This window comes from Biomphalaria glabrata, chromosome 5, assembly GCF_947242115.1.
Source record: "Biomphalaria glabrata chromosome 5, xgBioGlab47.1, whole genome shotgun sequence".
Lineage (NCBI taxonomy): Eukaryota > Metazoa > Mollusca > Gastropoda > Planorbidae > Biomphalaria > Biomphalaria glabrata.
Genome location: NC_074715.1, coordinates 8,816,974 through 8,841,041, shown reverse-complemented (window position 1 = coordinate 8,841,041; position 24,068 = coordinate 8,816,974). Strand labels below are relative to the sequence as shown.

The following is a 24,068-nucleotide window of genomic DNA, read 5'->3' as shown; positions in this document are numbered from 1 at the left end:
GTAAAATGTACGTCTCGTAATTACATAAAATACTAAAATCCTAAAGTCTAAATGGTGACATTTATTTTAAAAGACGACGCTAACCTGTAAAAGTTAACAGCTTAAGAGTGTACGTCTAAAAGGTACACATCTAAAAGTTAACATATACAAAGTAAAGTAACGTCACGCTCAAAAAAGTATCGTCTAATAGTCTATTTAAAAAATGCATGGACGGACGAACGAACAGACTACACAAAACTAATGCGTCTTTTCCTTTTTCGGGGTCCGCTTTAAAAATGCATGGAAACGAACTTCTAATCAATATAAAAAAACTTACTCGTCGAACATTTTGGTGGATTCCGTTTACCGATACATCCATAGACACAATCTCCAGTAATTCTGTCGCAAGCTCGTTTTACGCATCTATAACTGCATTGTTCACCGCAAATTGGTCCCCAAGTCCCAGGCTTGCAAGTGACTGGCTCTAGAACCTCTAACAAATCTGTGAAAATGAACAACTTTGCAAATTTACCTATGTTTGGCACATTTTTAAATAAGTCACATATCTACAAAGAATATATCAAATAAATATGTATATATGTCTCTGTCTGTCTGGTTAAAAGATAGACATCTCTATTTCCCCAACACCCATTCTTGGATCAAGTTAAAACTGTGCAAAATAATTAAGTTACGGAGACCATGCATGAATCAATAAAAAATAGCATATAACTAGATACAGTAATGGTTACCAATTGGCCATGTCGTTTAAAGGAGATAAATCCCTCAGTATTCATAGATATGTTTTCCATCTTATATAACATTACACATTCATTATCAAATGAATCGGAATGCTTAATCAATTATTTATTTTACTTGACAAAACACGAATCAATTAAAAAATTAAACAATTATTCAATTGATTATTGTTGATTGTTTTTTTTTTATATTGAAAAATGTAAACAGCTTCTACATTATTGGAAGTTGTTCTAAGTACTGAGCTATTTCCCTTGAATAAATTTCGTTATTTTCAAAAAAAAATTTGCTATTTTTAGGCTTCAAAATAAAATAATGAAAAATACTAATATTTCCTTTCACACTAAATATAGGCTAATTAAAAATAAGACAATGTTTTTTTTTAACAACGTACAATTTAAATATTGCGTTAGTCTTGAAATATCCAACACAAATCATTCAATAGCAATGCAAAAAGTTCAATGCTTGACAAATTCTCAGTCAAATAAGGCATTGGATTTAATATAAAGTTTAATATTAGGGATTTAAGATTTAAAATAATCCCAACCCTAATATTAATCGACATTATTTTGTCGAGGGATTGTGTCCAACAATTTTGCATTGCCGTATTCAAGCATTCGAACAGTTACAAGTGATGTACGATTATCGCCGTTTTGGCGCAAAGGTCGTTTTGGCGCGAGCCGTTTTGGCGACGTGACGTTTTAGCGCTAAATACATTATGTACGTTTATTGTATTATTTCTTTTAAAAGAATTATCTATATCTATGTTTTGCATGAGTGTTTGTGTTAAGACATATTTTTCACGTACTCAATGTAAATGTGTGTTTTGTTTTTCCACATCATTTTCTTTAATAAACATTTTGGCTTGTGTATGTGTGTTTATTAAGAGGCACACTTTTATTTTCAAAAAAAGTTTTTTAAGAATTTACTTTAAAATTAAAAACAAAAAACAATTCGCTGAACGGTGTTAGAATTCATACTATACATACAATATTATGGTAGAGTGAAATAAACATTGTTATAAAAGCTACGTTTTTATTAAATAATCGTCAAATGATAACTCGCTACAAAACGTCCCGTCGCCAAAACGTCCCCTTCGCCAAAACGGCGGCGCCCAAACGTCACGTACCGTACGATTCTACCAAAGAAAGACTCATTTAAACCAGTGGTCTTCAACGGGGACACTTTCGACTCCTGAAGGCGTTTTCGAGAATTTGGGGGCGCTGGGAGCCAAAGGGGCGGTATGGGAGCGCAGGGCACATAAATGTGCGGTAAGGGGGCGCTGGGCATAAAGAGGGAAAGAAGAAACTAAAGGTGCAATGAAACAAAACAAAACAAAAATTTCTTCGAAATTAAAACTGCAAACTAAATATAGACAAATTATAGTCAGCTTGCTGCTAATTTAAGAACAGAAACAACGTTAGAAATTGAGTTCGGGAATCCCATTTTCTATTTTTAAATTCTTACTTTGCTACCAGTCCCTCGCTGGTATGTAAAAGAGTATTTCCCGAGTTTTAATGAGTCGCCACTAAATACAAAGTATTCCGATGTTCTACTTTGAATGACTGCATTTTAGAATTTTTATTTCAATTTTAACTTTAATCTAATTATAAAAATTGTGAATAAAATACAAACCCGTGCCCAAAATAAGCGCACCTTTTAACAGTTTTGTGAAACAAATGATGAGCAACATGTTAAACTCTTGCAAAGTGAAATTCGCTGGAATTTCGAAAGAGGGTTTGTTATTGCTCATATTCTATTGGTAGGTACTATTTCTCTACATATAGCTTACACGATTGAAACAAAAACAAACGTATTTATTTTATAAGTAGATCTAGGTCTAGAATATAGCTCTGTACACAATCATTCTCCGCTTGCGTAAACTATCTCTGTCATCTATGTAGCCGTAAGATGATACTTATACTAGAAAAATCTAGGTCTAGAAAGTCTAGATCTACTTATTAACTTACACTTTATACATAATAATTTAAAAAAAATACATTCTTCAATAGCAGTCTACACCAAGACAAATGCCCTGAACCCCACAGATAAACTGGTACTAAAAAAAGTATATTCATTTCATACTTTAATCAAACGTATGTAGGTCTATAAGCAAATGTTCTTATTTGAAAAAAAAATGGATTTAGTTCGATTAGCTAATTTTATAGCTCCATTTATACTATTTTTACATTCACGCATTCCTCATTCGTTTTACTTATAACATTAATATTTCGCTTAATTGTTTACAAAACATTCTCAGCGACTACATCGACAGTGATAAGCAAATTAAGTCCTGCGGGCCGCGGGTAACGTATGGCTAGTATAACATATTTCAAATAAAGTTTTCATGCAGAGGCAAACTGGCTATATGGGCCCTGTTGGCCGGTACCCAAATGGGCCGGTAGGATCACAGTAGCCTTATCATTTTTTGAAGTCACGTCTGTATTTTATTTAAGGGCAGCATGGATGCACGTATTAAATTGTTCTAGGTTTCATAGTATACTCTTATGAAAAATAAATCTCATACAGACTCTAATAGGGCCTAAAAATTTAATGAAAATATCTCGTACATTGTTTTTGTGACCTACGAGTGTGTCATGTGACCAGCACAATGACCAACCGCCTATACTTTTTCCTCAATTAATGTCATATACCCATTAGAGGCGCCCATAGATCCTAAAATTAAAAATCCCAGTATTTACCAGGATTCGAACCCGGGACACACCGGTTCGGAATTTAAGCTCTCTACTGCTCCACCACCGCGCCTCCATGCATGTGCAGAGCTTTCGACAAATTATCAAACATATCATTACATTGCACTGGAACTGAATATGTACTAGATCGTGACATGTATCTTTACTTGTGCACATACCTTCAAACCAATCATCAGAGTCATCCCACTTTTGACTATAAGGACGACGCGCTGAAAAATAGAATAAAAAAAAACATTGTCAATAATTCTTTACGGGAACAGCGAAAAAAATAAATAAATTTAAATATAATAAATAAAATTATACACATTATATCATTACCTTTGCACCAGATTTTCGTGTAATAAGACTAAATGAAGTCTTAACTCTTTTCTCGTAATTGACTATACCATCGTTGATCTGAACTCAATAAATTAAATTAGTGTTTGATTTTATGAGCTTTGCTTAGTCTTGTATAAAACGAGCCAAGCAGTCCCCTTTAATTCAGTACCAAATAAAACATTTTCTGATAACACACAAACGTGTTGTTGAAGCTTTATTATAACATGGTCGTGAAACACTACTGAGCAAAATAAAGAATCCGGTTGAAACGTGGAAAATTATTACGGAGAGAAAGAGTCGATTCTCTACACAAAGTATAAATGGGACTAATTTAACTTATAACTCCACATCCATCAAATACAATTCCTTTCACTTGTTGGATAACCCCCCACGCACACATACACACACCAAAAAAAAAAATAATTACTGATTGTTTATTAACTAAATGTTGTTATTTTTAAATTGATTCTTATTTTGTCAGGTAGAATTTTGCAAAATTTCAGCTTGATAGGAGATGGGGGTGAGGGAGAAATAACTTGTAGAAGCAATTTACCTGACAGACAGACAGACAGACAGAGTAAGTTTATATAAGTTTTGTACTAAATAAACGAGAATCTAAGCCATCTGTGCAAACTACGGTCAGTACAAGTTCAGCCCCCACCCAAATAATACATCAAACAATTTGATTATATTTCCAGCTAGATACTTGACTCCATTGATAACGATGAGTGAATAGCAGATTCGATATTTAATTTAACCTTCACGTTTCTCATAGAAGAAAAGCTGGGAATTTCAGTCTCGACAAGTTAGAACAGGGGTTCTCAACCTCTGGGTCGCGACCCCTTTGGGGGTCGATTGACGATTTGCCAGGGGTCGACTAAGAATATAAAAAATAAGGATTGTTGTCTATTCTTCTATTGCTGTGTGTGTCTATTGGGGGGGGGGTGGGGTCGCGGCAGAGTGGTACATTGTAAAAAGGGGTCGCCGAGCTTAAAAGGTTGAGAACCGCTGCCTTAGAATATGCTTTTATTTTAGTCTCAAATACAAGAAATGATATTTGACAACGTAGCTCTGCCACAGACCTCGTTGGAGGAGCTCTAGGCTCTTCCCCAAATCACCTAGCTGCAAATAAAAGGGGGGGGGGGGACATGTCGTTCCACTGAATAATTTTTCCCCGAACAAAATCCTTGCTACACCTATGAGTAGGATACGATGTTTTCAAACACCATCAATTAAATATAGGAAGTAGTTTATATTAGGTGCGTTTTGTTGCCTAGAATATTGTGAATGCGTGGGTTTACGTCATTTTTAGTTCCCGCAAGAGAGAGAGAGAGAGAGAGAGAGAGAGAGAGAGAGAGAGAGAGCTTTGGCGTTTTAGCTGATTGTCTGTTTTCCCGTTTTAACTTTACGTAACTACATAGTTGTATTAAGTAGGCTAATCTTTCGGTACGGGTGTCGCTATTGAAAAGTTCTTTGGTGTAGCGTCATCGCTAGATCTAGGTTTTCTTTTCGTTTCTGGCTGTTAGGCTTGGGGCTATGGAAAAGAATGTCGCCTTTCCGCCCTTGTAACCGTATCGTCAACTATCGTCGTCGGAGGTGTACGAAGTTAACGTTATACTAGGGCGCCAAGATGGAGGCTGCGTGGAAGGTGTGTTATTGCTATTTGAATATTTATTAACGGAATGCTCACCACAATGATATTGATATACATGTAAATATATATATATATATTTTTTAATTAGCAATTACGTATTATTAAATATTGTTCACGCTGACAATTGTTATTTAATCAGTAAGTTCAGTTGGATAATGTTTATTCGTAGTTCAATTCAGCTTGTGACTCAAATGTTGGTATTCTTTACTTTCAGTGTACACTGTTCAGGGTGGGGAGCCGGGGATCATATATCATACACTATTTAAACTGTTATCCCACCATGACAACTATGACTAAATGTGTATTAGAGTTTAACATATACAACAACTAAACATGTACCTTGACTTGTACGCATACATTTATATAGTTTAACCATAATACTATTACTTTGTGCTACAGCTAAGCAAGTACTGGTACTCAATACGCATACATGTATCTATTTCAGACATAATATTATTACTTTTTACTGCAGCTAAATTTGAACCTTTACTTGTACGCATAAATGTAAACATTATACAAATAATATTATTGCTTCATACTAATCCAAACATGTACAAAGACTAAATATAATCTGGTAGTCTACATATACCTGAACGTAACATTATCTGAGACTAAACATGTAGCCTAATGAAACAAAAATGGTGTAGTACTTAACGTATATTAAGACTAAACATATTCTTTTACTTTACTTTAAAGCAGAAGTTTACCTTCTGGGACATGTGGCCACCCACGCCTTTGAGTAGTTGGACGACGAACTGAAAATATAGTATAAAGATAATATAGTAAAATATAGTATAAAGTATAGTCTTAAAAGTAAAGTAACAATTATATAAAAAAAGAACCATAATCTTCAAATACAAAAAACAAAACCTAATGAAAAACTTAGAAAGACACAAAGATAAAGGAACAATCCTCTTTCCATGGGCTAAGACATATCTGTAAAAATGCTCATTCTTCCCTAGTGCTATTAGAGCATTGAATGGATTGCCTGAGCCAGCCAGGAAAACCAGTGACTTGGCAGAATGTACATAATTGGTTAAAATGCATGACTAGATGAAAGATGCGTAGGGCGTAATCATCTTTTTTTTTTAAAGTTACGTCTATATTTTATAAGATAAGAATTGAATTACAATGTTGTTGTTTTTTTCGAAAATTTTACCTTCTGGGACATGTAGCCATGAACGAGGCACTAAACAATATAGTATAAAGTATAAAATAGTAAAGTATAGTATAAAGTATGGTCTCAAAAGTAAAGTAGCAATTATACATAAAACACTAAACCATAATCTTCAAATTCAAAAACAAAATCTAATAAAAATACTCAGAAAGACAGAAAGATAAAGGCATATTCCTCGTTTCATATACTAGCACAAATCTGTACAAGTGCTCATTCTTCCCTAGTGCTATTAGAGCATTAAATTGGTGTCTCAGCCAGCCAGGAAAACCAGTGACTTAGCAGAATTTAAGTCATTGGTTAACTTGCATGACTCGATAAATGATGCTTAGGACGTAATCATTTTTTTTAGGTAAGGTCTATATTTTATAAGATAAGATACGAATTGAATAACAATGTTTTCTTTCGCAAAAGTTTACCTTCTGGGACATGTAACCACCCACGCCTTTGTGTATTTGAACGAGGTACTGAAAAATATAGTATAAAGTATAGTCTAGTAAATTATAGTATAAAGTATAGTCTAGTAAAATATAGTATAAAGTATAATCGTAAAAGTAGAGTAGCAATTATACATGAAAAACCGAACAATAATCTTCATATATAAGAACAAACCCCAATACAATACTCAGAAAGACACATTCATCGTTCCATGTACTTGGACAAATTTATGCAAATGATATTTCTTTTTTAGTGCTATTAGAGCATGGATTGGGTTGCCTAAGCCAGGCAGGAAAACCAGTGACTTGGCAGAATTTAAGTCATTGGTTAACTTGTATGACTCGATGAATGATGCATAGGACGTAATCATTTTTTAGGTAACGTCTATATTTTATAAGATAAGATAAGAATTGAATAACAATGTTTTCTTTTGCAAAAGTTTACCTTCTGGGACATGTAACCACCCACGCCGTTGAGTATTTGAACGAGGTACTGAAAAATATAGTATAAAGTATAGTCTAGTAAAATATAGTATAAAGTATAGTATTGTACTAACTGAAAGGAGGCAACTCAACGAGCCATAGACGTTTATTTACACAGAGACATGACAAACACAAAGGGGAATCTGCCTTGAGCACAGCATCTCCATATTGGCTCTCTCCTTGGCGGAAATCGTTCTCTTCTCATGTCAACATCCGACTTGTTTAATCACAGATAGTGCGCACCTTCTTTCTGCACTATCTTGGATGGCGGTGCGCATGGCAAAGTCATAACAGTATAGTAAAGTATAGTATAAAGTATAATAGTAAAAGTAAAGTACAATTATACATGAAAAACTCTAAACAATAATCTTCAAATACAAGACCTGAGACAGCCAGGAAAATCAGTGACTTGGCAGAATTTAAGTCATTGGTTAACATGCATAACTAAACGAATGACGCGTAGGACGTAATCATCTTTTTTTAATGTAACGTCTGTGTTTTATAAGATAGGATAAAAATTGAATTACAATGTTTTAGTACAAAAAGTATTTTAAGACTAAACATATTCTTTTACTCTACATTAACTCAAAAGTTTACCTTCTGGGATATGTAGCCACCCATTCCTTTGAGGTTTTGGGAATCGAACTGAAAAATATAGTATATAGTATAGTCTAAAAAGTAGTAGATATTGAGATAGAATACATGTTTAATTTTAAATGTTATCCAATGGTACTGCCTGGTTATGTGGTATGCGCGATGGACTGTAGTTCGGACTTCTCCATATTCCCTGCAGGCTGCCATCCTAGGTCGTCCTGCGGGAGGTTTGGACTAGGAAATAAAATATCTTCAACTCTGAAGGAACATCCGAAACATGTAAAACATTTTACAAAGAAAAATTTCTTTAGTTTCTAAACATGTATTCTTATGTGCCAATCTGAAAGTAGTTTATCCCTCTGTTAGCAGTCCACCCACTTTGTATGTCTGACCCTAAGGTTTTTCAAAGAGTCTACTTTGTGCTTGGCCAATGAGATGTCCGCAACTCTTCGTATGTTCTTGTTTTTCTGGCACTAATTTCCATTATTGAAAAAATGTCTAAATCCAAATCAGAGAGCTCTCCATATAGTTTTCTTTCTATTAAGTTGTTTTGGGGCCAGTGTCTTGAACGGGCCTCTTGGTAAAGAGAACAGTTTTGGAGGATATGGTCGGCATTCTCTGGTGACACTCCACATGGACATATTTCACTGGTTGTAATTGTGAGTTTCCGGTACATATGTTGTCGCAGTCTGTTCTGTCCAGTCTTGAGTCGAAAGATTACGATGCTTAAAAGGAATACTATGTGTTGTCTAAAACTACTGCATTACAAATGAAGAGTTTTGGGACATAATTACAATGACAATGTGACCCCCACGATGACATGTCGAACGTTGTCAAGAAACGCAAATATCACAATGTCCTCGAGCTCTCGAAGACCTTCCTACGGGGGACAGTAACATAACAAGAATAAGAAGTGGACAAAGAAAGCGATGGGAAGACAACATCAAAGAGTCGACAAGTCTCTAACTGCCAAGCATTCTACTTAGAGCAAGGGACAGGAATGAATGCAAGAACACGTAAGACAGAACATGTGTGGTGCCCCAAAAGACTAATAGATAGGTAAATTTGAAGGTGTTAAAATAGTGAATTTTTATTTTATTTTATATACTGTGGAGAGTCTACATTTCTTCTCTTAAAGCTTCTTTTAGTTTATTTGTTTTTACACTTAATTGTGGTAGATATTTGATTGCCTAGTGCAGATTAGTGATCATAGCAATCGTTGGTATATTAGGGCGCCTCTGTGTCCACCTTGATTTAATGGGTACCTGACTTTAGTTGGTGAAAGTAAAGGCGGTTGGTCATTGTGCTGGCCACATGACACCCTGCTCGTTAACCGTTGGCCAAAGAATCAAATTACTTTTACATCATCTGCCATATAGATGGTATAAGTCTGACAGTGTTTACTGTACTTAACTTTAACCTTGATGATACGATCTCATAAATATAATGATGTATTATTACGCATTATAAGTTATTCTGTGTTACAAATAAAACAATATAAGATAAAAAATTTATCATAAGATAAATGAAGTAGTCGCCTTTCTAAATACAGGTTAAACCATTTATATATATATGGATGGATGGCAATTCGTATAGTGCGCGCTTAGGACTGTCGTCACGATGAACACTGGTTCGAAACCTGTCATTATTATGTCCTTACGTCCTGAAAGACATTAGGACCTCTACGTGGACTCATTTCCAAGCCAGTCACAACAACCGACATGTCAAAGCAATTCATAACATTTGTTATAACAATAGAATAGTTAACAATACTAAAAATAATTTAAAAAAAAATTATCATACCTCCATTAATAATCACATAACATTCACACGTTACAAAGTAAAGAACTACAAACACAAGAATTATCTCCTTCATTGTCGTTTGGAAATATATCTTCTATATTGAAGAGTACATATTATAACACAATGTATACATAATACATATTTTGGTTGATTTTGGTTGAAAGAGTCAAGTATTATATGGGCCATAGAATGATGTCAACATGTCTACGAACTTGAATTTATGATTATGGGATATGTAAACACATACTTTTAAGACACTTGAAACTTAAGTGAATAATTATAAACGCAAGCGTTTCTAATTCTGTTATTTTCGTCATATTTATCAATGTCCACACACAGCCGTAGACGCTAACAGATTACATTGCCACCAGATACAAAGTATTCTATTGTGTATAATTATAAATACTTTAATGTTCTTATATCAAATTTATTAATACAAATTGACGTTATTACATTTTTTAAGAAAGGAAAATATTACAAAATGCATTTAAAAGTTTTTTTTCTAATTGGAAGAACTCCATAATTACAACCATGTATCAGTACGATGAAGGCTTTGTTTCGCTTTTTCAATATCAGACAAATATAGTGCATAGTTATCTACTCTACTTAATAATCTGCCGTGTTTGTTACTATTAATAGTGAATAGTTGTAAAAATAGATTATGTTTATGAAAAAAAAAACTGTGTAAAAAGTTGATTTAATTTGTTTTTTGTTTTTAGAAAAAGAAAAACGTAGCTGTTGCATCAGAACTTTTAAAAAGTCTAAAATATCTTCGGATTCGCAATATCTTTTCTAATTTGCGAGATTTAAAAGAGACGGACAGACGGCTGGACAGACAGACAACACAAAACTAAATGCGGCTATTCCCCTTTTGGGTGCCTCTAAAAAAAAGATATAAAGATACATCCAAATAGAGGCAAGGAAAAAATCTATTGTCTTGTGTTGTCTGTTTGTTCGTCTTTTCGCCCATATGTGTGTCTCAGATATTAGGAAAAAGCGATGTCTAAAAGAGCAGTTTGCGATGTCTACTTGAGAATTTTACGATGTCTGCTAGTGCAGTTTACGATGTCTAAATAAGCAGTTTACGATGTCTAAATAAGCAGTTTACGATGTCTAAATAAGCAGTTTACGATGTCTAAATAAGCAGTTTACGATGTCTAAATAAGCAGTTTACGATGTCTAAATAAGCAGTTTACGATGTCTATCTAAGCAGTTTACGATGTTTATTTTAACAGTTTGTGAACTAAAAGCTGCTTGCACTATCTTTCATAAATCTTTGAGAGAAGTTGGCGATGTCAATGAGGACAGTCTATGATGTGTATTTCGGGTAGTTTGGGATGTTGATTAGAGCAGTTTACGAGCCAGTGCTTTTAACAATATAACAAAAAGCACTTCAGTTACTCAAGTGCTTAGTATAAGAGGCAGTGAAACGCCCCCTTTCTCATTTCGTCCAGGTCATTAACACATCATCACATGCCTGATCATGGACATAACACTTGACCTTTGTGTAGTACCAAGCAATTGACTTCTTCTGTCTGTTGGATAAAAAAAAATGAATTTAAGCCGATATTTTGGTTGGGGGGGGGGGGGATAATTTAAAATTATTTGTGTTGACTTTCTGTTAGATTGAAGGAGACTTTGTTAAAAATTATGTGGACTCCTTGAGTAGGTAAGGATTATAGAAATAAGGTGAAGCTCTGGCCACTATAGCTATGATTGGATTGTATCGGCTCATTTTCTTTTTCATACAACTACTGTGTCCGAAGGAAAAGAAGGCGCTGTTATTTCATTCCCCAATTTATTTTATCATCTAGTCATCTCATCCCTGGTCATTTCATCCCCAGTAATTTTGTATCCTGGTCATTTTATCAAAGGCCACTTATTCTCCGGTAGTTGTTTTTTTTTTTATTATTCCATTCGATTTTTATATAAAACAATATCTCACGGTAACAAAATAAACAATAAAAAAAAAGATTAACAAAAAGATTAAATGAAAGATGGCCGGGAGAAGTATCAACTGCATGATGAAATATTTTAAAACTGTTTTCACATATCTCGAAATTTTTTTACTTCTACTAGCTAGTATTTTGCATCTTGGTTGTTGGTGTCCAAGTGTCGCTTGGTTAAATGATTTGCCAAGGAAGAATAATAATCATCTGATTCTGATCTCATTTTAGAAACATTTTTTTAATGACGAAAATTAGTTGTCTGCGCTGGTAGACTTAGATCATGGGTTCTAAGCCTATGGATTGAGAACCCTCTTTGCTGGTTGAGGGACAATAAAGCCTTTGAGAATATGCATTTTTAAAAAAATATATTCCATAGAAGTTACTTAAAAAGTTGTATTATGATGATAGATGATTTGAAACATTTTTATCTCTTTCTCTCCTAATTGACGATACTATCTTTGATTTGACATCACACAAATTAAATGAATGTTTGATCGTATAAGCTTCATTTTGTGTTCTATAAAAAGATTATGTAGTCTTCTTTAATTCTATACTAAATAAAACACTTTCTGATAACAAATGAAAAAGTTATTCAAGCTTAACCGTAACAGGGTAGAAAATATACTAATGAGCAAAATGAAGGATTCCGTTGGAACGTGAAAAATAATTACGGAGAGAAAGAGTTATTGTTACATTATAAATATTATAAATGCTTTTTTTTTTTTAGATGATATAAAATAATGCAGAACGCAACGTTACGTTGTTGTTATTTGAATGTATGATGACGTGGTGGCCTAACTAAAAGCAATTAAATATGTACCACGTCTTTTAGTGTATTTTATTAAAGGCAATATTTGCATTATAGATCAATCCATAAAAAATGTATCTCGAACAAATTAATAGCAAGACAACCTATACTACATTTGCAGTTCACAAAAGCCGATTGATCAAGAGATCTTATGACCTAGCGTACGGATTCACATGAAATTTGGTACACAGGTTCCTTTTAGCTCCTAGAAGGTCAATAACACATTTTTGACAGATTCTCAACCTGACTACCGCAATTTCCGAGAAAATAAGACATTCTTTCTCTTAAATCTTAGTATTTTATTTTCGGTGTTTTTCACAAAAGGCCGCAGTCTATATATAAAATAAAATAGAAATAACACAAAATTCTGCATTTTTAGTGCACATTTTTTTTGTTGTTCTTGAGAAAACTTATAGGCCTATTTAAAATAGCTTACTTCATGACCGCTTTCTTCATATACGCTAAATAAGCAATAAGCTAAATAAAACTAATCATAAAAGAATGATCTTTTTCATTTTTTTAAAGGAAAAAGCTAATATATGCATATATATATATATATATATATATATATATATATATATATATATATATATATATATATATATATATATATATATATATATATATATATTAATATATATATATATACAGAGAGAGAGAGAGAGAGAGAGAAAGAGAGTAGGAAATGAAATTTTGTATTAAAAGGCTCAAACATACGACTACATTTAATAAAAACAAATTAGTTGTTTCTTTTTATTCTTTTTATTCAGAGGACACAATACAAAAATAAATAGGAGCTTTCGACTGCGGTCTGCGAAAAATTCCTTTTATCCTCTAGGCTTTGAACTGATAGCTAAAAAATATTTGAAAAGGCTAATACTGTATATTGCTTGCCTTAAGATTAAATGAAAGAAAAAAAAAGAAAAACTAAGGTTCTATAAATAGAATTTAAAAAGCTGAAAAGTGTGTCTTGAAGGGCCGATAAACGAAATAAAGCTTTACAAAAAGTTAGTGGTTTTCATTGTAATCAAATAGGCCAAAAGTATAAAAGCAGTGTACATGTGGAGGGAGGGGACGCGGTGGCTGAGTAGTTAAGCGCTCGGCTTCTGAAACTGGGGCCTTGGGTTCGAATCTTGGTGAAGACTGGGATTTTGAATTTCGGGATTTTTAGGGCACTCAAAGTCTATCCAACTTTAATGGGTACCTGACTTTTTTGTGAGAAAGTAAAGGCAGTTGGTCGTTGTGCTGACCACATGACACCTAGCTCGTTAACCGTTGGCCATATAAACAGATGACCTTAACATCATCTGTCCCATGTATTGCAAGGTCTAAAAGGGAAACTACTTATTTTAAATGTTGCGAGGGGGGGGGGTGAGGTTACGGTCGAAAAGCAAAAGAGGATATTGTTATAACTCTCCCATGCGCATCGCCATCCAGGCTAGTGCAGAAGGTGCGCACTTCTAGAAACCAGACTAGCAAGGATGTTGACATTAGGGAAGAAAGGAACGAATTCCGCCCAAGTCTAGATCCGAGATGAAGATGCTGTGCTCAAGGCAGATGTCGTATGTTTTTGTTATGTTTCCATGTAAATAAACATCTATATCTCGTTGAGTCGCCTCCATTAAGTTATTACAATATATTGAATATTTAATTGAGAAATTACGTTAGAGATTAATTTGCAGATCACAATATAATTACACATAGATGATATGGTTTCAATATTAAATATAAAGCTTAGACGACGCATATTAAATTTTACAGTATAGCTACGATTTTATAACATGAGCAGTTACTTATACTAAACACATTAGAAGTTACTTATGGTTATAACATTAGCAATTACTTATAGCATTAGCAGCTACTTACCATTATAGCATTAGCAGTTAGCAGTTAATTATCCTTATAACATTAGCAGTTACTTATCATTAATACATTAGCAGTTACTTATCCTTATAGCATTAGCAGCTACCTATCCTTATAACATTAGCCGTTAGAAGTTACTTATCATTATAACATTAGCAATTACATATCCTTATAACATTAGCAATTACTTATCCTTATAGCATTAGCAGCTACTTATCCTTATAACATTAGCAGTTACTTATCATTATAACATTAGCAGTTACTTATCATTATAACATTAGTATTTACTTATCCTTATAACATTAGCAGTTAGCAGTTAATTATCCTTATAGCATTAGCAGTTACTTATCACTATAACATTAGCAGTTACTTATCCTTATAACATAGCAATTACTTATCCTTATAGCATTAGCAGTTACTTATCATTATAACATTAGCCGTTAGAAGTTACTTATCATTATAACATTAGCAATTACATATCCTTATAACATTAGCAATTACTTATCCTTATAAAATTAGCAGTTACTTATCATTATAACATTAGCAGTTACTTATCATTATAACATTAGCAGTTACTTATCCTTATAACATTAGCAGTTACTTATCATTACAACATTAGCAGTTACTTATCCTTATAACATTAGCAGTTACTTATCATTATAACATTAGCAGTTACTTATCCTTATAACATTAGCAGTTACTTATCATTATAACATTAGCAGTTACTTATCCTTATAACATTAGCAGTTACTTATCATTATAACATTAGCAGTTACTTATCCTTATAACATTAGCAGTTACTTATCATTACAACATTAGCAGTTACTTATCCTTATAACATTAGCAGTTACTTATCATTATAACATTAGCAGTTACTTATCATTACAACATTAGCAGTTACTTATCCTTATAAAATTAGCAGTTACTTATCATTATAACATTAGCAGTTACTTATCATTATAACATATGCAATTACTTATCATTATAACATTAGCAGTTACTTATTATTATAACATTAGCAATTACTTATCATTATAACATTAGCAGTTACTTATCATTATAACATTAGCAGTTACTTATCCTTATAACATTAGCAGTTACTTATCATTATAACATTAGCAGTTACTTATCATTATAACATTAGCAGTTACTTATCCTTATAACATTAGCAGTTACTTATCATTATAACATTAGCAGTTACTTATCCTTATAACATTAGCAGTTACTTATCATTACAACATTAGCAGTTACTTATCCTTATAACATTAGCAGTTACTTATCATTATAACATTAGCAGTTACTTATCATTATAACATTAGCAGTTACTTATCATTATAACATTAGCAATTACTTATCATTATAACATTAGCAGTTACTTATTATTATAACATTAGCAATTACTTATCATTATAACATTTGCAGTTACTTATCATTATAACATTAGCAATTACTTATCATTATAACATTAGCAGTTACTTATCCTTATAACATTAGCAGTTATTTATGCTGATGAATGAAAATATTTGTACGCTTGAGAAAAGTCAGAAATTGTAAAAATGGGACAGCTTTGAAACAAAAAACAGGTCGAGAACCGCTGATTTAAATACTCTTTTCGCAGTCTACATCTTTCTTCGTACTGGATTTTCTTTTGGTCTCAAATATGTATATCGTTTGTTTTTTTTTTGTGAGTCATCTTCAGCTGTGATGTTTCGAAGCCTCTTACAACCATTGAAAAAAGCTAAGTGGCACCTAAGCTGGCCTTTAAAGGGGCACCTCTGCTAAGCTAATTATGTTTCAGCTTCCCCCCCCCCCCAAACAAAAAATAGCAGGGTCAACGATCATCTCTTAGGCTAAATACGTTCCCTGACCAAGTGTGAGTATAGAACTATAAGCAGTCCCTTTATTAAAAAAATGTGATTCATTATAATTAAGATTAGGTCTTTAAATTGCATTGGTTCGACATTAATTATCATATGTGTCTAAAATAAAAGTCATCTAGACTATGTGACTTTCAACAGTAAGTAAATAATACTTACTTAATCCTGAACCGTGACGGAAATGTAATATTATTATATTAAAATTGTCTTGGTTGCCAATTTTAGTGTTAACACTGTAAACACCCCTGTCACGTGACTATACTTTGGGCATTTCTAGTGTAGGTTATACGATAGTCCCTTTAGTCATGCGACGGTACAATTCAGTCATTAAAGCCAACATAAAACAACAAAAAAAAAAGCAATAAAAAATACTTCAAAAAGAAAACATTGCTTACTTTAGGGGAAGAACTGCACAATTAAAAGTAATATATTTTAATATTGTTAGATTTATTTCCGTTTTTCAATTTCAAGCAAAATTAATTATTTATTTATTTTAAACTAATTCATGTTTTTTTTAGGGACAAGGAATAGTTAAAAATTTCTAATTGATCGAGAATGGAAACGAGCATGGAAAATGGAAGAATTAGCAGGCATAAAATCTGCACCACACAGACAGACGACATGAGATTCATAAAATAAGATTCAATTGAAGAACAAAAAATGTTATACAGTATTTACACTTAAATTGATTGTAATATTTGTCTGTTTTATTTTTGATAATTTGCGTTCCTCGTGAAACAAATGGCCTCAGCAAAAAACCACGACACTTTCCACGGTCTCTTGCTATTTTTTTTTAATGGCTTCCCAGCTCTATCCGGTCCTCTCGTCTTCCTCTAGTACACTGCGTCTCCACGTTCTTTTTGGTCTTCCTCTACGTCTTGTGCCCTGGAGGCGGGAGGGGGGGGGGCGAAGGGGGTTCTACCCTAAGGCCTGTCTAGCTCTGTTGTTAGTAAGAAAACCAAATAATGTCAGGGGCGTAACTAGGGATTTGGGGGCCCGGGGGGATTGACCTCTTTGGGGGCCCCTTGCATTTTGACATTCGACATATGACATGGGATAATGTACGCAAAAATATATAAGCCCCAAATCAAATTGGTTCAGTATATCAGTAAACTTAACAAAAAGTAATCATCAAGACTCTTTTAATGAACAATACCGTTGTTTATTAGTTAAATAATGCACAAGTGACAAATCTAAATTGATATCGCTTCACGTCGTGCATTCTGTGCAGCAAAGACATCTATAACATCAACTACATCGATACTTTCTAGTATTTGTGACTTGACTGACATTAAAACCTTAAAACCATGATAAGCCTTTCTTGCGTCATTGTGCTCCTGAGATACTTTTTGATGAGCTTGAGCTTTGAGAATGATCTCTCACATGACTTAATGTCGTAATGGAAGTGGCCTGAGTTAGCAGTATTCGGAGGAGGTTGCAAAGTCTGAGCACACGTAATTCCCATATGAAGCCTGTTTCCTCAATATGTCTATTGGTGATTGTATTACTGTTTGTTGATGAAAAGTGCTCGTGCATCAATGACATCATTGAAAAAGCGATTTTCCATTTATTTCATCATACAAACAGGAAAAAAAGCACAGTTTGTCACAAGCGTGTCTTCTAACAGGTGTCTTGGTTCAAGAAGAAACCCAAAGGTATCCATTTTCTTTCCAGCCTTTGGAATCTGCCCTTCATCTCCATATGAAATCTGTCCAGCACTTCTGTCACAACACGTTTGAAATGCAGTTGTATTGACAGTCCTACATTAGAACTCAACTTCCCATCAAGTCTTTTCTTTCATATGGTTGTTTTGATTACAGGGAATCCATAGTATTCACTACCTTCTTTTGCTTTTTCGATGGATTGGGTTTTTGTCAGTTTCTCATCATTTTGCAGAAAGCATGAAAGGGTACTAATTTCTTTAGCAGATTCCCGTATATGCAGTCCAGACTTTTGTAGTTTCTTCCGAACTATATTAATTGGGCACAGGAGCTTTCACCAGAATTCCAGATAGGCAAAAAATTCTTAATTTTCCACTGCATGAAGAAGATTCTGTGCTAATATTATATGGCATTACGTCATTGTTGGTTGTTTATGTTTTGTGCGAAAGCAAAAGGATTCAGGGTATACAAAAGTGGGAAAGATCCATATCTCGTAATGCTCGAGTATAGAAATACTCCGATAAGTGGACTGCCGTATTCACTATCACAACTGCTGACGAGTAGAAGACTCAGGGAATCATTCCAACTGATCACAAACTATTTAAACCATTGGTAGCTGAAAATGTAGAGACATTACTCAACGAACGACAGATGAAAAGCTAAGTGAAATAAGATGCAAAAGCAAGACTACCTAAAGATTATTCTGTCGGAGAGTTCGTCTAGGTCAAACATATCAGAAAGCAGTTGTCATAGAAAAAAAATTCAGCACCCAGATCTTACATCATAAAGACAAACAATGGAAAAACATACAGAAGAAATCAACGCTTTTTAAATAAGAGTTTCGATGAAGACATCTCTGGGTACTATGATACCGATGAAGACAATGAACTGCAAACTGTTGCAACAAATGAAACAGACAGTTATAGACCAACGTCTAGAGAACTTGTTCAGTCAAGACAACCAGAAGTGGACGAATTGTTAAAGTTCCTAGTAGACAGTGCCGGTCGCAGTGGGCGCCGCGCTTTCATAGGCCTCGCGCTAATTCCAAGTGTACATTATTAAATTAAACCATTATAACGTATATAAAATAACAGGGTTTTCGCGACCTCCTGATTTTCCAGGGCCTCCATGAAATCTCATGAAAAGGCAAAATATACGATAAAGTCCTGAACTTTTTTTGAGTTTATTCAAATCTCCTGAAGAATAGACGAAATTGACGTTTTGGGGTGCCAATAAATAGAAAGTGGCATTGCGAGCTTTCATTTGATAAAAATTTATTGCAAAGACGAAAGTAGGCCTATTTTCTAATTAAAAAAAAATAATTTTGACATTATGCTTATCCCTACCCAGACTAGGCCCCGCGCCATCCGTTTCGCATAGGGCCCCGCAAATGCTAGGGCCGGCCCTGCTAGTAGATATCACTATTAAGAACTTTAAAAGGAAGGGTGTGATAATAACTTCAATAGGAAGGATGTATTAATATTATATGATATTACCTCATTATTTTTTGTTTATGTTTTGTGCGAAAGCAAAAGGACTAGATCATTACATGTAAAAAAAAAGAGAGAGTTTCCATTGGATTGAGGGAAGATGAATAAAGGGGTAATAACTCGAGTGTGAAGTTTAATTCTGAAATTATAGACGCCAAACCCGAAAAATTGACACTTTTAGCATTGTTAAGAATAACTTTTAGTTATACTCGATTCTGTAAATTTTGCTTCAAGGTTAATTAGTGTAGCCATATAACACTAGCAATTTAGATCTATTATTAGTAAACGTAACTAGATACCTGGAATTCGCTGTATATCATGCAGTTTTATTCGTGGATACAGAGTTTAAAATGAGATCCACTGATCAGCTATAAAAACTGATCTCTGCGGCAAAAATAATTTTGTAACACTTAGGTCTAGTCTTTGTGATAAATTTAATCCATAAATGTTGATTTAAAAAAGACACCCGTTGACACTATTTGTCAATCAAATATATTAATTTATGTATTTACAAATAAATTTCGGACACCCATTTGGGGGCCCCCCCTAGGTGGGGGCCCGGGGGGATTTTAAAATTCTCCCCCCCCCATCCCCCCCCCCCTTAGTTACGCCACTGAATAATGTGGTAAAGAAATAAAGTCACCAGTGGCTAATTGAAAAGAAAAGAAAAACACGTATAGTTGATTGTCTATTTATTGACACCTCAAAGCTTTTTAAAAAGTGACAATGAACTTAGTAACTGAAATAAGAAGAAATTAACATAAAGAGTTACATAGAGGTACAGGATACGAATCATCGACATGTTAATTTATACTAATAAAAACAATGTCTCATTTTTGAATAAACAACAATCAAAAGACAAAAAGGACATTTTTTAACAAAAGCTTATCTAGGGAAACTAACTCAAATTATTACCATTTATCTGAAAAGTATAGGGTTTAGCTTGATTTCTGCTATGTAAAACAAAAATAATTAACCATTTAATTATTGCTAAATGATTAACTAACTAGTTAAGTTTTGGATATATATATATATATATATATATATATATATATATATATATATATATATATATATATATATATATATATATATATATATACACTAGCTTTAATCGGGTTTTTCTTTCTACAAATAACATGCATTTATTCCGTTTGAATAATCAATAATGACGTGAACATAATGATTTTCATTTAAAAAATAAATCAATTCATCTAGTATTTTATAATCATATCGAACGCGTGAATGTAATTGTATATATAGCATTGTTAGTTTAATTTTATGTTGCTCTAGATTTAGAATCTAAACAATTTGAATGCCACAGTAGTCTAGTCAATTAATAAAAACTTTGAGTCTATTATAGTAAAAGACTATAAACACTGTGATGTGAGCTTGTGTCGACCTAGATGTAATGTGTTGACCTAGATACATTGGCCGTGTTTCATTCATCATTTCGTCGCTAAGTTGCTAAGAGTTCTAAATGCGCATAAGTAAATCTTAAAGAAAAAAGTAAATTGAAATTAAAGACTTAAAATTAAACCGTAACTGTAGGCTTAAATGCTTTAAAAAACAAATTTGAAAGTAAATTGTATTTTGCAAGTAGATTATTGGTTTCATAATATGCCTTTATAATGGGCAATATTATGACCTCTGACGTTCATCTCATTTGTATCACTACGCGATATAATGGTGCCGAAAGTTACAGAAAAGTATGTCAAGACGTTTTTAAAGCTATTTACATTTAGAGCGAAGGATTTTATGTAAAAAAAATGTTTTGTAAACTTAAATTTGAAGGTTAATGTGCATCAAATAATGAAATGAATAGACACGTATTTGTATGTTCATGTGTAAAATAACAAAATAATGTTTTCTTGAATGAGAGCTAATTTAGGTCTAGAGATTTTCATCTCTGCTGGGCATGCGTGACCTCTTGGTCTTGCCTCATCATTTAGACACAGCATGTAAACATGACCTAGATTTATAAGATACAATACTTTTATAGAGTTGGGCAACTTTTTTTTTTAGGGTCTTAAGTTTGTTTAAGGGCTACAATACATACACTATTGTCTAAGTTAGTACCCAAGGAACATTTCTGCCAAGTTTTATCAAGATCGGTCGAACGATTTTGATTTCTTTACGGGGCATGCATACATACATACATACATACATACATACATACATACATACATACATACATACATACATACATACGCCTTACTTTCAACTTTATCTATTAGATATATATATATATATGATAAAGTAACATTTATCCTCCTTATTACGAAATTAAACAAAATAAGCAATCACTAGCATACAATTGATGAATTTTTAATTTGTCCTTTATTGATTTATGTCTTGTCAGATTCAGTAAATAAATGTGAAAAGCTTTACCTTGGACCGAGACTGGCAAATTGGAAGGAACACATGTTCAAACTTTTTACTGGACAGACAGACGGACAAACAGACAGATGGTCAGATTCAGCGAGTTGATATAAGTTTTGTTAAAAAATGGCATACATCGCATTACATTTATAATTCTTTAAAAAAAGAAAGAGTTGTCAGCCCTTCGAAAACTGAACTGGATTATTGCACCTGCTAATATCTCCTAATTGGCTTATATTCATCGCCCTCTTCTCTAACGCTCTCCTCGTCTTCGTATAGATTCAGCTGCGACAAAGATTTTAGAGGATCGATCATCTCCGATCTTCGGAATCGAATCTTTTTTATGAGTACCGTTACAACTACCACTAAGACAATAGCTCCAGCAGCGATTCCTAAAACGCTGACTGCAATAATTGATGTATTCGATTTCTGTTCGCTGGCCTGTTTCACCTCTCGTGTTAGTACTACTGAGTCGTTTAATATGGGACCTAAAAGAAAAGAAATTTTGAAAGTCTAAACAAAGATATAATATAAATAGCATTGGTAAATTAGAAACTGCAACAGATATAGATCTAAAGAACCTTTTGACAGACTAAGAAAAAAACGAATGGAGGTTTTGTTACATTGGGAAAGGATACATGGAGGCAGGAAGTGATGGATAGAGCGTAGGCACTGAAGAAAAGGATAGAGAGCATTCAAGATGGAATAGTGAATAAGGACAAATACACAGCCATTTATGAGAAAGATCTATATATATAATTCTCTTCTTCCCTCAACAGTTTAAACGAGTAGTAAGAAGTAAAGGAAAGATCTTTATAGAATAGAATGCATTGCCGAAATGTAAAACACGATTTAAATTACACACAAAAAAAATATTTTTGATAATAATCTAATAACTAAGTTTACAGTATAAAGTTAAATATATTCACATCTACCTGGAATACAGTCGAGACACTGAATTTCACACTGCCCTGTGTTTTTATCACAAGAATTGTTTAGACAGTAGTTAGGGCAGGTCAAGTCACAATTTCGACCCCAAGTACCGTTGACACAAACTAAAAGGAATATATTAAAAATATTTTTTTTTTTAAACCTAATAAAAAAGCCTTCAATGAGTGAAATGACTTAACGTTCAGCCGCTGAGCTATTTCTCAATATTACAAGATTTATAAGCGATTTTCTATATAAAACCTAATAAGTATATGTTTTAATTGATACATGTGATGATATTGACAAAGAATAATTGTTCAAAGTTTCAACTTGATCCGAGAAAGGGAAGTGAGAAAGAGTATACGAACCCAGACAGACAAACGTAGTGACTTAATACAAACATAACCCTTGTACAAAAAGAATAGCTGAAAATGGAAATGTAATTATGCCCCTTTATCCCGCCCTTAAATGGTTATTGAATTTACACTAAAAAAGAGTTGATAAAACCTTGTTATTAAAGAATACATTAGTCTTTCTAACCTTCAGTTACGTAATAGCAGGTTACACTTTCATATTTTATCTTTCAAGTAAAGTGGTAGATATATAGTGAGGGGCCAGGGCGCAGTGACTGAGAGGCAAAGCGCTTGGCTTCCGAGCCGATGTCCGGGGTTCGAATTCTGGTGAAGACTTGGATTTTTAAATATGGGATCTTCGGGCGCCTCTGAGTCCACTCAGCTCTGATGGGTACCTGACGTTAGTTAAAGAAACGAAAAGTAAAAAAGGCGGCTGGTCGTTGTGCTGGCCACATGACACCCTCGTTAATGGTAGCCACAGAAACAGAGGGCCTTTTCATCATCTGCCCTATAGACAACACACGGTCTGAAAGGGGAAATTACTCCTCAGAGCCGAACATTTTATATTATGGAGATTGAAACGTATAGGCCTATATATATATATATCATGGACGTAGCCAGGGCATATGTAATCACCAGGCGCCGTTGTACTTTCACTATCCAATACTGTTGTGCAATCTGCAATCCGGGATATTTCCTTTCAACTCGTGGATCTATCAGGTGCCTTTTTTTTTTCAAGTGGTAAGTGTCGATTTTGAAGAGCTTCATGGCGCGTTTGCATACACAAGTCAGTATACGAGGATATGGGAAAATGCTGAAAATGTGAAAATCTTTTGGTTTCATATT

The 24,068-nt window shown here is 33.5% G+C and overlaps 2 protein-coding genes across 10 annotated transcripts in view; both read right to left on the bottom strand.

Annotated features, from left to right (window-relative positions):
- The window catches only part of LOC106067081 (multiple epidermal growth factor-like domains protein 6), a 47,548-nt gene extending 37,420 nt beyond the window's left edge, over positions 1-10,128 (bottom strand). For 5 of the 7 annotated variants that reach the window (XM_056028441.1, XM_056028445.1, XM_056028444.1 and 2 more), the window contains exons 1-7: positions 9,910-10,128; positions 8,110-8,157; positions 7,475-7,522; positions 7,012-7,059; positions 6,126-6,173; positions 3,605-3,655; positions 317-481 (exon numbers count right to left, since the gene is read on the bottom strand). In XM_056028441.1, coding sequence (XP_055884416.1) covers positions 317-481; positions 3,605-3,655; positions 6,126-6,173; positions 7,012-7,059; positions 7,475-7,522; positions 8,110-8,157; positions 9,910-9,982 — 481 coding nt within the window. In that variant the 5' untranslated portion in view covers positions 9,983-10,128. The remainder of the gene's footprint in view (positions 1-316; positions 482-3,604; positions 3,656-6,125; positions 6,174-7,011; positions 7,060-7,474; positions 7,523-8,109; positions 8,158-9,909) is intronic. The other 2 variants (XM_056028440.1, XM_056028442.1) reach the window with 2 other exon arrangements.
- Positions 10,129-20,236: 10,108 nt separating this feature from the next.
- The window catches only part of LOC106058801 (multiple epidermal growth factor-like domains protein 11), a 48,053-nt gene continuing 44,221 nt past the window's right edge, over positions 20,237-24,068 (bottom strand). For all 3 annotated transcript variants that reach the window (XM_056028448.1, XM_056028447.1, XM_056028449.1), the window contains 2 exons: positions 22,875-22,994; positions 20,237-22,427 (listed from right to left, as the gene is read on the bottom strand). In XM_056028448.1, the coding sequence (XP_055884423.1) occupies positions 22,153-22,427; positions 22,875-22,994 (395 nt within the window). In that variant the 3' untranslated portion in view covers positions 20,237-22,152. The remainder of the gene's footprint in view (positions 22,428-22,874; positions 22,995-24,068) is intronic.